Source organism: Amaranthus tricolor, chromosome 13 (genome assembly GCF_026212465.1).
Source record: "Amaranthus tricolor cultivar Red isolate AtriRed21 chromosome 13, ASM2621246v1, whole genome shotgun sequence".
NCBI classification, from domain to species: domain Eukaryota; kingdom Viridiplantae; phylum Streptophyta; class Magnoliopsida; order Caryophyllales; family Amaranthaceae; genus Amaranthus; species Amaranthus tricolor.
In genome coordinates, this window is record NC_080059.1 from 276,397 (window position 1) to 290,555 (window position 14,159).

The 14,159-nt window shown below is 33.9% G+C and overlaps 1 protein-coding gene across 3 annotated transcripts in view; it reads right to left on the bottom strand.

Annotated features, from left to right (window-relative positions):
* Window positions 1–14,159, bottom strand: part of LOC130798169 (serine/threonine-protein kinase ATM) — a 55,484-nt gene that overhangs the window by 35,269 nt on the left and 6,056 nt on the right. For 2 of the 3 annotated variants that reach the window (XM_057661053.1, XM_057661056.1), the window contains exons 10-24: window positions 12,731–12,829; window positions 11,931–11,987; window positions 11,668–11,752; window positions 9,637–9,711; window positions 8,633–8,674; window positions 8,438–8,508; window positions 7,449–7,497; window positions 7,004–7,075; window positions 6,694–6,855; window positions 6,288–6,377; window positions 4,253–4,437; window positions 3,144–3,762; window positions 2,998–3,069; window positions 2,593–2,757; window positions 781–906 (exon numbers count right to left, since the gene is read on the bottom strand). In XM_057661053.1, coding sequence (XP_057517036.1) covers window positions 781–906; window positions 2,593–2,757; window positions 2,998–3,069; window positions 3,144–3,762; window positions 4,253–4,437; window positions 6,288–6,377; window positions 6,694–6,855; window positions 7,004–7,075; window positions 7,449–7,497; window positions 8,438–8,508; window positions 8,633–8,674; window positions 9,637–9,711; window positions 11,668–11,752; window positions 11,931–11,987; window positions 12,731–12,829 — 1,969 coding nt within the window. The remainder of the gene's footprint in view (window positions 1–780; window positions 907–2,592; window positions 2,758–2,997; window positions 3,070–3,143; window positions 3,763–4,252; window positions 4,438–6,287; window positions 6,378–6,693; window positions 6,856–7,003; window positions 7,076–7,448; window positions 7,498–8,437; window positions 8,509–8,632; window positions 8,675–9,636; window positions 9,712–11,667; window positions 11,753–11,930; window positions 11,988–12,730; window positions 12,830–14,159) is intronic. The other variant, XM_057661054.1, reaches the window with a different exon arrangement.

The following is a 14,159-nucleotide window of genomic DNA, read 5'->3' on the forward strand; positions in this document are numbered from 1 at the left end:
CAGAGCAATCACGTGATAGTTTGAGACATTGAAAACTTTATCGTAGGCTCTCAACAATACAGAAAATGCCATGCGTCAAGATTTGTGACTATTAGGACATGTGAAAATGCAAGATATAAATTTTATAGTATTGTATACAAAAGAAATGTGAAAGTGGGAAAATCATAAAGGAACAACGGGAGTGATATATCAATATAATAGGAAAATAAACATAAATTAAACCATATAGTAAAGTTAATTAAATACTATGAAAAATACTTTCATATTAGACAGCAAATAACCATACCATAATATTCCATTTGAATTTATCTCATATCAATGTCTTTGTTTAAAATAAGTTTTGTAAAAAAAAATATAAGATTAGCTAAATTATTTTACATATTGAACAAATTGGAAATCAATTGATCAATCAATATTCCATTACCCTGATTGCCACAAGTGGCTCCCACCAAGAGTGGGTTTGGGAGGGTCATCTGTAAGCAACCTTACCCCTATTAGTGAATAAAAGATGTTGTTTCCAATTGACCCAACAAACATCATCTACAACTTTACATGAATAAGATAAGAAGTGCAAATACTCAATTATGATTCAAAACCAAAGAACTATAAATATTTGGACTTCGCTCTCGAAAAATAATAAATAGAAGTCGATTAATCAATCAAGTCGAGAAAAATAAAAATTACACAAATTTATTGGCTCTTATTTCTATACATGCATACATGCTTCACATTCTTAGTGAAGCAAAAAACTTGAATAAATCTCATTGCAGTGTAAGTTACCTGACCAATCAAAGGACTTAAGGAGATAAAATCACAAATGCAGTCCACCAGCTTTCGACGTCCACGCCAATCAAGTAAATTAGATTCGGCAACTTTATTCAACAAATCTCCAAGTGGCATCAAGCTCTGCGAACAGTTTAATTGGTATTAATGACGGTAGGTCCTAACTGGAACATTCCAACGAAGGAAGTGAAAATATCTAACACATAAATCATTATACAAAACCAACATTATAGGCAACCTCACCAAAACATCCAAAATTAAAAGTAGAAAGTACACAAACGACTACACACCTCCAATTAAAAGATATTAAAACCATTAAAAGCAATAAGAAATGTCAATCTCAGTTCATTCCAGAAATTTTTCTAATTTGTGCTTACCAAGTCGATGCCATGATAGCACTTTTAAATCAATCCATCCAAAATGGACAAAGCACATATTGCCACACTTACCCAAAGGCATTCTCAATTTTATCTAGTGTCGGCCACCAATATGACATCAACCAGTCTAAGACAAGAAGTTTTCAGATTTGATGTCAAAATCCATAAAAAAAATTAAAAAAAAAATTAAAAAAAAAAACCATTTGGACTTCTCTCGGATACACAACCTGGATGTATCTTGCTTACAAGCTTGATAAGGTGTGGTTGTCACCAGGTGTGAAGGGTGAACGGTGAAGGGTGAATGGCAAACAGCTGAAACTCTAATATACTAGTATTTTGGTGGAGTTCTTCACTTAAGCAGAAAATGTTTAACTTGTTGCAATACTATGTTACCAGACAGTCAGATAACATCGAGAACATAAACAAACACAAAAGAAAAAATTTCCTACATTTGTAAGCATAGCCTCAAGGACTATGGATATAAGAGCAGATCAATAATAATTAAACATTCAGATGGATATTATTTAGTATTGAAACTCAAAAGGCTAAACTTCAATCAGCCTTTCGAATATATGTACTTGCACAGTAATGGCAAAGAGAAAAATAACATCATCATCATTAAATAAGTGGATTATAAGCTCCTACAATAAATGGAGATGACTAACTTTGCAGCTAAAGATGAAATTTGGCAACATAAGTCCCCAAAAAGTGTTTTTCATTTTATTATCATCATAGATAATCATTGGCTCTACAATGTACTACGTCCTTTGTGATTTCGGAAACTGGATGATTTTTGTTGAGCATTTGATGAAGGTAGTGACATGTGAGCTAAGATCTTTATAGAAATCTACATGTTGAAGATACCACTAACACAACGCAAGTACCATGAAATTTAACTATAATTATAAACGGTTTATAACGTTTAGATGGAATAAATATAAGATTCTATCAAATTAAGAGTTGGGCGTGCATTTTATGTTAGCTAGTTTATTTTAATAAGTTAGTTTGTGATAATTAGGATATTAAAATTGTTTAGAATTTTACTGTTATTAGACAAGTAATTTCCATCAACTATAAGAGGATTGTATGTAATATATTTTGGTGTGATTGATATAGTTATACTGTGCTTTGAAAGCTTATGTCCTTGCCTTTTCTTGCTGGTGCAAGCTGACAAAATTCAGATATAGATTTTGAGAGATATTCGCATATTCTCACATCAAACCTTTGTAAGTTGTGAATCAAAAGCTAAACTATATAGTAGGAAATATTCATGACAGAAGTGTTTAAAAACCTCTTTTTTGAGTTTTGCAAGTTAAGACACTATAACTTGAAATCAAAATTCATATCAGGTATTTAATTTTTGTTAATTTTACTTAACGTAATTAGCAGAGAATTTACGTATCAAGTCATGGAATAGGATCAAGAACAATACCTTCTCATTATTTCTTTCCTTCATAGAGAGAAGTCCATCTTCGTCTTTCCCATAGCAACGCAAAGATATCAAACTTTTTAATAAGCAACAAGAGGTACTGAGAGCATTAAAGCAGTTAAGCTTTAAGCTCAGTTTCAGCTCAACTACTTCATCCATGAAGGATACCTGTCCAACATTTACACGTTGCAATTACCTTCAAACATAATTTTGCAACTCTGGTTGCCACTATTATGGAAATTTTATTTAATTGTACACTAAGTTATCAAGTTTAGTATGTTTTTACAAAATTATTGGTATATACAATTCAAGAGTGAAATTTTTCAAGAAGCAAACTAATAACTCAAGGTACGAACATATCTCTTTTACAATAACGGTTACAAAATAACATCAAGAAGGATAGATTACCAAATTAGTCAGCTTTACAGAAGAAGACCAATGAGGATTTTCACACAAAATATGCAGAATAGTTTCACTGACCTGTTCAAAACATTAGTAACAGTAATAAATATGGCTTCTTCAAAATTTTAACCGAACATGTATATTTTAGTTACCTTGAAATCACTTTCAGTAATCAGAAAGTCAAAGAAAATATCCCATGTCGCCACAGGAATTACTGAAAAACAACCTGCAATGAGTGATAACATGTCGACTTTAAACCTTGAACTAGTAACACAAGTCCCAGGGCCCATTATCCCACTTGAGACAACATCACTAGACTCATTAGGCACATCCAACTCCATGTCTATTAATCTGCTTTTAACTCCCCCCAAGGGCTCATCAACAGGGGAGATCAAACTTGGAACCTCAAAAGATCTAGTCTCACATTGTAGATCTCTGTCACAACTAGAAATTTCCAGGTACAAACTAGAAAAGGCCTTCAGAAGCCTTTCAATGCCATGAACACTTGATGTATGAAGCGCAGGATCAATTGTTACTTCTTTTCCACCAGAGATGAAAATTGGGCAGCTGAGAAAGATTTTGAAGCAGACAGCAGAGTGAGTTCCGTCAATGATAGGGTTTGAACTCCACAGACCATGAGTTTTAATATCCCTTACTGATTCTTGTACTATGGAAACAGCGGATTCAATTAAATTTGACAAGCAGTCACCAAGTTTTGCACGGAAAGGAGATATCTCATCTTTCAATCTGCAGGATACAGCATCAACAATGCTGATGTAAATTACAGATACAGATCGAGCATCAGAGAGAAAGACAGAAATTAACCAGTGACAAGAATAACAAAAAGTTGAATTATTGGCTGGAAACGAACATCAAAATCAGGTAAGAAAGAAAGCCTGATATGAAACTTGTGAGCTCTGTAGGACTGTAGCATTACGTCAAAACCGAGATTTAAAAACCGAGATTTAACAAGTCAACAATGTAAGAAATCTTTCACTTTTCTAAGCAAAAGAGATCTTTTCTCAACAATAGTGCAATGAAAGCAGGCCATTATCTCTCTAGCAAGAAAAATAACATCAAAATTACTCTAATACATCTATAGAGGCTTCCACTTATGAAAAAGACTTCTGTGTAAAATAACAACCAAACATTTTTAGTCGAAATAAATCACAAAGAATTTCCTAAACATTCCTGTAGATCTAATAAAAAAACAAATAGACAGAAGAAGTGTGCATAGTAAGACGTGTAAAAAAGATCTCACCTTGTTAAAAAGGAGCCATAAAGAAACTTAGACAAAAGAGCACAACGAAGAAAGATGTCAGATAGGTTCTTTTCTGTATTTCTATCCACCAGATCATGAAGAATGCAGTTTTCCATCTCATTCAGTAATGGATCTCTTAGCTGCCGTGGAAGGCGCACACCTCGAGACTTGCATGACAATGGAGCCTAAAATGAAGCAAAGTGAAACAAAATATGCAACTTTGAGGATACAAACTAGTTTGTCAACAGAATAAAGAACTACATGTTTCTCATTAGTAATAGCATAGTCTTGTTGTCCTGCACGTTTTGCTGCCTCGTTTTTTTTCCAGTGAACACTAGATGGCAATGGGGAAATGGAAGGTCTTTTTGTTATGTTGCATTGTTCTCACTCTCCACTTTTGTCCGTTTCTCTTTCTTTTGCCTCATTTCTATAGTTTCCACTATTAGTAACATTTAAAACAATTACTTTACCACTACTAAGAAAACTTAGTACCCTAATTCTACCCAGTTCTAACCCCTCAACACCATCAGCGCCTCTCTCCCTTGAAGAAAAATAAGCTCCATTATAGTACAAGATGTGCCTCACTATGGATACAGGCGTAATAGACCCCAGGACGCAGCAGACTGGTCCACCTGGGGTCATATCAGCACTGAGCCACTGAGTATCTAGTCACCTTAATATAACTATAAATACCTCATTGTCTCAAGCTTGGTGCCTTTAAAAACCTGAGTTTCTTACATTTTTCACCTTTAAGTAATGAATGCACATGTATATTTTGATCGATAAGAAATTGAATGTCAATCGGAAACAATCTCTTTGTTATTACAAGGGTAAGGTTGCGTACATCCAGAAGCTACTTGGCATTCATATAATGGAATGTTGATGCTGTTATATATGACAGTTGAAAAGGACTAGAAGATCTGACAAATATTTTGGCACATTGATGGAGAGCCAGAATTAAACGTAATATTAAGGTGCTCAAGAAATACAATCATAGGCAGATTCTACATCAACAATAAAAAGACTAGAAAGATGAACTGTCAAAACATTAAGCATCCCCAGATCCTAGAGAATCCACTGGAAACTATAGTTCAAAAGAAAGTCAGAAAAGTTCTGGAATTAGTTCCAACAATTTCCAAGTCCAGAAGTTGTGCACATACTAAGAACCCACCTAATCTACAATACTACGAGCTGGCAGAAAACCCTTGTTCGTTTAGTTCATTTAGTAACAAAACAGGCTTATAGAACATTAAGTATTGTCAGAACATTAAGTATTGTCAGAACACTCTTGTTTGTAGGTATTCTAAATTTGTCTTCTAGAACAACCTTCACTAAACAAATTTTGCCAACAGCCCTAGTTGACAATTTAGGAAGTTTGACTTCTTTTGAAATTTGTTTTTCCCTAGACTGCATGTCCAGTTCTCCAGTTCGTACTCAATTTTATCCGATCAACGACATTTACATTTCAAGGCTAAGGTTGTGTACATCTGAACCTCGAAACCTGCCTAGATGAGAGGCACTTCGCATTGGGGTCATGGCATGTTGTGCTGCAGTAACTTGTCATGAATTTCCACTTCCATATTCTTGCAGAATATCATTTGGAACATCACACAAAAGGAGCAAAATTTCCCCAAATAAATCTGGCCAGATAAGGATAAGACTGTCGTGTGGTCCTTACCTTGTGTAAGTTTCAATTCTTAAGTCTTCTGCTTCTGGAACTTGACCCCCAGAACCTATTAGTCTTTCTTGGTGCACTATAAATATACAATTGATGTAAGAGCTACCAATAATAGCTGTATATATCACAATTCACAACAGTTTGTGTATCTCTACGAATATTACTTGCTCTTTCTAGAATTTTTCTTATTTTCCAGATTGTGTTCTATGAATCTTAATTTTGATAAAGTTTAGTAGAAAACCCCAATATCTTTTATCAGATAGCAGTAAAAAGGGTGATAAATGCAATGCAAAAGATATAGATTGTTTACACAAACAAACAAGCAACTCTCATGGTAGCCAGAGCATATTCAGGTACCTTGTCCTGGCAATAAATATTTAGCTCTGCAAGGACATTGACAAAGCAATCAAAATGTTCATCTGATTCCGCATGGGTTTGCTGATCCCCCTACGAACCAAGAAAAAATCATCAAAGAACTATCAAACACTAAAATCAAACTCTTTAGATTAATTACTCACCTAAGTACATAGGTGTATAGTAAAGCAAATTTCACAAAAAAAATCAATTGGTTCATTCCAAAGACAAATTATAATGGTATATTACAGCCACAAATAAATTCACTACACGGACATCTTAGTGCTCCAATTTTAGCATATCCGGTGTAATTCACTTCTCGAATTCTCAAAACAATTATGATGATGTGGATAACTTCTTGAAATTCGTGTCATAATAGTGTCAACTATTTTTGTAGATGCAAACTTACATAATAGGCTTTGAGCCAGTGAGATGCCTTTCCCTTGTCTTCAATATTGCAAAAAAATGTGAACCATCCACAATGATCCTTAATGATAGAAACTCCCACACAGATTGCATAAATGGCAGCTGGAAACAATATTACCACACGCTCATCCAATATGATAATCTCCTGTAGCTCAGCAAAATAGTATATAAATAAACAAGCAAATAAGTACACACATATACGTGTTTTAACCGACAATGTTTCTTAAGAGAACTTATCAACATAAAAGAAAGGCTTAAATCCATTTTCAACAGGTTACATTGATTTGACTAACCCTTGTGTTGATATAACTCATAACTCCTCTCAGGATATTTTGTCTTAGATACAAGTTGTCTCGTAAGTCACCCTGCACAACAAGATGGATACATTATAACATAATAAGACGCCTGCTTATTAATTACTACCCACGCAATTTATTTTTCTACTGATATATACAGAAACCAGTGATGAATCTAAATAAAAAAAAAGAGCATGTCATCACATTGCACAATGGCCTACACGGGAATTATTTCTGCACTTGCAATAAAAAGAAACCATCAATTAAATCATCACTCCCCCCACCCCCACCCCCACCCCCCTCCCTCCCAACCCTGACAAAGCAGAAAGAAACTTACAAATAACATAACACAATAGAGTTGCCAAGAAACAGACAGCAATAATATAACGACGGAAATGCATAACATAGACTGAGAAGGCATTGAGGCTGGACAGAAGCTTACTTGAGAACCTTTCCTGGAGAAATAACATGAAATGAAGTACAGAGCAGACCTGTAGTAAAAAATTTATGCAGAATTGAAGAACCAAAAAGAAAAAAAGAAATAAATTACAGTAAAGATAGCAAGAAGAAGGGATGCTGGACCGAGTTCACAATATCATGGAAGGGAGAGAAGGCTGGCTGTTCTGAAATCCAAACAAGGTTTTGGTACTTAGCTCCCTTGTTTACAAATGACTCGAAAGATTTTGAAAACTTCTAAAATTACCATCTTCTCTCATAGTTTAGTTGTATCCTTATACTATGAAAAAAGTAAAAGCCTTCACAGCTCTCTCTGTCAATAAAATAGAACTCGCAACTGAGAAGCGAAAACAGAAAATATATACTACTTCATACGTAATTTTAGATGTTGTGATTCCAGCATGTGTCATCGTTAAATATGTATCTAGCTCTCTTGTTCAACGGTTTCTCATCTCGTATGAAAAGCTTTTGTCGGAAATACACGTCAATAATGGCGATAGTATTAGAATCAGTGTGGATTAGTGTCGAGATTTGTCTTTATGTTTGTTTTGTTAGCATTTCTTTCCAAGTTTCAAATCTATTCATTTCTCTCTACAAAGTTAGTATTTATTAATTTGGGCAAAATCATGTTGGTTATTATTTATTAATGATTGTTCAGTTCTAGTAGATGTGTAAGATGATGAAAGGGGAGCGAAAGTTTTAGTCCATTAAAACTGCCCAACATATAAAAAAAAAAATCTGCTCTGGTACAATTTCCTTCTTAAATTTGTTTGCCAAAAATACTTGAGCTGAATTAATTTTCCTTTAATTTTTACCTTGAATCCAGACAAGGCCTAAAGAGAACAAGCTGTCAAAATTTTTGAAATATTGCAAAATCATATGCATCACAGAGGTACTTAAAACAACTGCTAAATTGAAAAGCAGAAGTAGCAGTGTAACTTATAATAATAATCAGGTAAAAAAAAAAGGACTTACGAAGATGAGATACATCTAAAACATTGAAGGTCCCATACATCCTGCGGTATTTCTGTCATATTCAGTATGTCCTGGAAAAGGAGAATTTAGCTGCTTCGATAAAAAAAATGCATATGAACAACCAATAACACCATGCAGAATCTCCAAAGTTATTTAGCTATAGGAAATCATTCACCAAGAAGAATGTAAACTCACATGAGAGACCAAATCTCCTAACAACCTAAAAGCAGCATCAGCCTGCATATGGTCCATGTAAGATATACGTGTTAGCAAAATAGACAAACTTAACAGATGCAGTGCTAAAGTTATAGAACTATACTGATAAGATATCAAGGGATAAGCAAAATGATCAAAATGTGAAAAGTACCTGACAAATTTTTATACTAATAAGATGTCAAACATAATTTTCAAGAAAAGATGAAACGTATTTCTTTGATATATGATCATAATGAAATTCTTAGAAGAGAAACAGGCATTTGATACAAGAAAGTATTGTGGGAAAGTACCAGATACATTGAGTTTTGTAGCTACCTCACTGATAAAAATAAAATGTGAAAAAGTAGCACTGCCAACTAAAGATGACCTTTTTCATATCCATAAAATTTATAAAAATCAAAATGCACAACACAATGGTAAACCCAGTTGGTAGAGCTACCAAAATAAACAAAAAATAAGAAATTGGTGCTTGTTTTTGAAAAGAAATTATAAGGCACCAATTCTCATAACTTGAGATGTACTAGGTAGCTCATAAATTTCTGTGATAAAAAGTTGATTAGGGACTTCCCCAGCACTTTGGAAATCTGAACTTCATCTTTCATAGGGGACAATGCACCTACGTACCACATAGCATGCAAAACACAAAGAAAAAGAGTGGGATTGAGGATGACGACAAAAACAGGTCTCTAACTTCTAAAAAAAGTCTCATTAGCAAGCATTTCATAACAATTTGGAATCACCAGCTCAGTGATTTTCCCTGGGGGACTTCCTCTTCATAGAAAAGTACAGCTCACTCATCTATTCACCTCCCTTAACAGAGATGCACGACCAGCTCATCTTCCTCAATATTATCTTAAATTTATCTATCATCTTTTACTATTTGTTTTATTATAAATTTGACAACTGAAAAAAAGTCTATTTTAAAAAAATCAGCGTAACAACCAAATTGAAAAATTTTGTTAACACGTTGAAATAAAACTTACAACAGAAGAGATATTGCTGAACTTGGGGAAACCACGAACAAGACAGCTCCAAACTGTTTGCCATCCCCGGGCAATCTGCAAAATCAAATGCAGGCATTGTTATAGATACCAAAAGCAAATTCTCACTATTATTCATAAAAACTAAAGATCATTATGATATATGTCATATAGAATTCAAAATCCAAACCTTTTAATCAGGTGCAGAAAATTTAACAGACCTCTTCCGAATTACTGACTAAAAGGACACGCTGCATACATGTTGGCCTTTCTTTTTTCATCTTTTCAAAAACAAAGATTTTTGTTGCTTTCATTGCTACGAGAGGGATTTTAAGATTAAAAAACTACTTAGCACAGAATGAAAAATTATAATTAGCAAATCAGAAGTCCTTACCTCAACACCTACATCAAGAGACCACAAATCAACTCCATTGTAACCAACAGTAGGTTTTAACGATGTACTATCTCTCTTTTTTCTGTTTATCCACTGTTCCGTTTCTATCCTTTTTTTTGTTTGTCCACTTTAAAAACTTTCCGTGTTTGGACTCGATACTTCCCAATATACCCTCCTATCATACTATTTTTTGTTTGTCCACTTTAAAATCTTTCCTTATTTGAACTCAATACTTCCTAATATAACCTCCCCTCATCCTGTCGTGCACCACTGGCCTACCAATGAATTATCTCAAACACCTTATTAAACAGTACCTAAACTTGTTAAAATCTCTATAGTGCATCCTCAAAATTCTCTCTCCCGTCTTCTCATACCCTACCCTCCTTTCAGATATGAGCACCACCACCAAAGTTTCATAACTAAGTTTCTCATTTTCCTTTTCATTAAATCTTGCTTACCACCACCTATTGTTCAATATTTTTGATGTTGGATTGTCCAATTCTTCCAAAAATCCGTTAATTTTTTAATTAGTACCTTTGTTTAATTAAGTGGATATGTTTCATAGTAGCCACTATTCATCAAACGATATTGTCTTACATCTTGTTTATTACGTATAAGAAAAAAAATAATCAAGAAGAATCTTGTATGATTTTCAACAATGCATAATTACGTGATATCAAATCTTTTATAACTATAGATTATGCACAACTAAAGAAAATAACAGTCAAAAGAGTTCATTAGATAGTGTGAAACACAAAATAATTTATAATTGATGTTATCTTGTGAAGAAAAATGGAGACTGGTGAGAAAATATGGTGGCAGTAGCAGCCAAGTAAGTCACTGGACGTGGCTCGCCGATGGAAATGGCGGTGGTGGTGATTCGGTCATAGTAGCTTGATGGTGCCCGAGTAGATGGTGGTGATGTGTGAAGTGAAGCGCCAGCTAATTTTGAATTAAATGAGGAGGGAGAGTGAACTAATTTTTTAAATGTCAACAGACATCATTATGATGTCACATCGTGTTTTATTGTATGTGGGGCTACAGTGAACTGGACATATAAATAATTTACATATGTGTGTCAGTGTATGTGTGCATGTGTATTCCCTCTTCCAAATACAAGAATGTTCAAATATTCTAAGGAGAAGTGCAAGCTTCAACTTCTTAGAACTAAACACTAGCAAACCCTCTTTGATGCCAAAAAAATGACTAACCAATGCATAGAAGCTAAAAAAATTACCATATACTAGTAAACAATGAAAAAAATATCAAAGACACACTTAATAAGTTTTACAAGAGAAACAAGAGGTGATCAGGTTAATAGAAGGTACTGAACTAGTGAAACAAACATACTTCTGCAGCAAGGTGTTCACTTGAGTTTCAACAAAGAGGATGACTTAAAAAAAATTTTATTAGCTCAATAAAGTGAGTAACTGAGTATATAACTTCAGATAATTAATTTCCCTATTAACTTTGTTCATTTATATACTAAACATTTTGATGCAGAGTACAGTGTCTTCTTCATCAACATAAGCTATACATTGAAAGTTAAGACGCATGGCGAGAGAGTAAGGTAAAAGGTATGCCACAGGAACAGTTGCTTATAAGTGCAAGGGGAACTTTTTCTATTTCTAATTATATACCGTGTTTGCGATTGGAGACGAATTCGGAGACCCTTCATCCAGAGATAGTAGAGGCAAAAGCAGCACAAAGAGTTGATGTAAACTCCTTTAGACAAAGAAGATAAATTAGAATCAAAATTAAACATGTAAGGAAAACAAATTAGCTGCAGAAAAGACACTTTCCTAGAATAAGGCTAACCAGATTAGCCAAAGTTACTAAGAAGATATGTGGTTTAAAGTAGTAAAAATTAAATAAGAAGAAGATGGTTTTATGTGAAGCATACCGTAATGTCCACAACAAACAGTCATAAGAATGCTCCACATTAGCATCAGACAAGATTCTACAGAATAGCACAAGCTACAATCATGATGAGGAAAAAAACATGATATTAACAATAAAACTTACTCTTTCTAGACTCATACAACACATAGACCATAGAGAACAGTAGATGCATGAGAAAGTAAGACCCGTTTAACATTTCCACTTTTCTTCATTCTACTTCGCTAGAAGCTCGATAGTTCCAGGCTTCCAGCCATTTACTTCCTGTGCTAATTTTAGTTGCTGCATTGCTCAACCATACTCTAGTAAAATGTAGGGCTTCTTAGCAACTAAAAAACAGAGGAAGTACGAGGTAATAGTTAGGTGGCCAATGCATTAATATGAGGTGATTGGTTATTCATAGGTGTGTTAGAGAAAGTGTCGGATTTGCACTTATATTAGATGATAGATCTTACAAACTAGGAGGTCTCAATTTTTGACATTAATTTGGGTTCTTTTTTATAATTCCCCATCAAACAAGCCGATGTGGGGAACATGAAGGCCAAAACGACCACTCCAAAATAATGTAAAGTACTATATAAATATTATAGAAGTGTGATCCTTTCCAAATATATAAAAGTGGCCTAACAAATGACGAGTCATATTGGACCACCTAGTGTGACGATCAATCAACAGGGACCAGCCTTGAACTAGCATTGGCAGGAAAAAATTGACCACTTCTAATTCTAAGAGTGACTGAGAGAAGGAAATGGGAGAATACAGAGGACGAGAACAAGAGCAAAGCGAGATTTAATAAAAATATACCTCTCCAAACTGGTGCATATGCCATCAAACCAGTACACAAAGAGGTCCCTAGGCAAGTGCATCTGGTGACTATGACAAATATGACAAAGGACAGCATGCCTGTTGTACATAGCAATTACTCTAATAAATAAATATATACGATCCAGACTGTTAACTCAGAATAACAAGACAATGTTCTCATAAAAACAAATGATGCAACACACCTCTAATTCAATAAACATATGCATACATCTATATGCCATCGATAGATGCACACACATATACACACAGACAAACACAAAATATAGTATAAAACATACGAGGACAAACAGCCTACCATCAGAAGGATATCCAATTCCTCTGAATCTCTGCAAATGAGAAATACATGAATGATCTAGTTACCTTAGCCAAAAATGTACACTAACAACCTACCTTTTCCAACAGCCAAAAGATGTTAATAAGTCGCCAAGTTGGTTTAAGTTGAAGTATCTTTGGGCTCAGGTATGAATCGGCTCATAAGTTAGGAAGTAGTCAATCATTAGCTTAAACTAAAAAATTATATTCATCCCAACCAACCAAAAGCTTTTTTAATTCAAACTTTTAAGGAGATTAGAAAAGGAAAAGTAGGCTGAAGATAAGAACTGCATTTGCTGGATCATATTACAAGACATAATGAAGAATGGAGGAGGAGGATATACGTAAATGATCCTTGGAATTGATTTTCATGGTTGAAGATTAATATCAAGTAAGGCCGAAAAAAAATACAAGTTGTTAGTGAAGATATCTCACATTGACTTGTTTTGGGTCATGTAATATCCAAGGTAAAAAATGAAAATTTGAAGATTTAAAAAGAGAGTAATTAAGATTGAAGATGACCCATAGGACAGTAGCAGAAAATGATATAAGATAATCAAAATGAATGGAGATGAATTTATATGGACAACCACTGAGAATGATTTAATAATTTATGTAGACGACCACTAAGAATGATTAGATAATTCATGTACTCGGCCCCAAGTCTTTTTGGACTGAGGCTTTGCATTGTTAATGTTGTTGTATTATAAAAATTCAAATCGCATACATATACCAACAAAAACCTTGCTTATAATAACTTAATCAAAGAAAAAAAAACAATTTTTCATTGTCTATAACTAAATAAATTAAGTTTATTTACGATAATGGATCACATTACTGCAATAAAATCCCAAAATTAAGAATTATCTTCTAAGGAGGTTGTGTGTCGAAATAAAGTGGCAATCTTAACCCATAAGTATTACAGTGCTACTTTTTCAAGATGATTGAGAATAATATTTTGTCTCAAACTTTTGAAACGTATTTTAGATTTTAATGTTGTTATGCAAAGAGTGTGTAATGATTTGGCAACATGGTATAATGTCTTCAAATCAGTAAGAGCTAATGTGGTTTCCATAAAGGGAAAGTTGTTCAATGT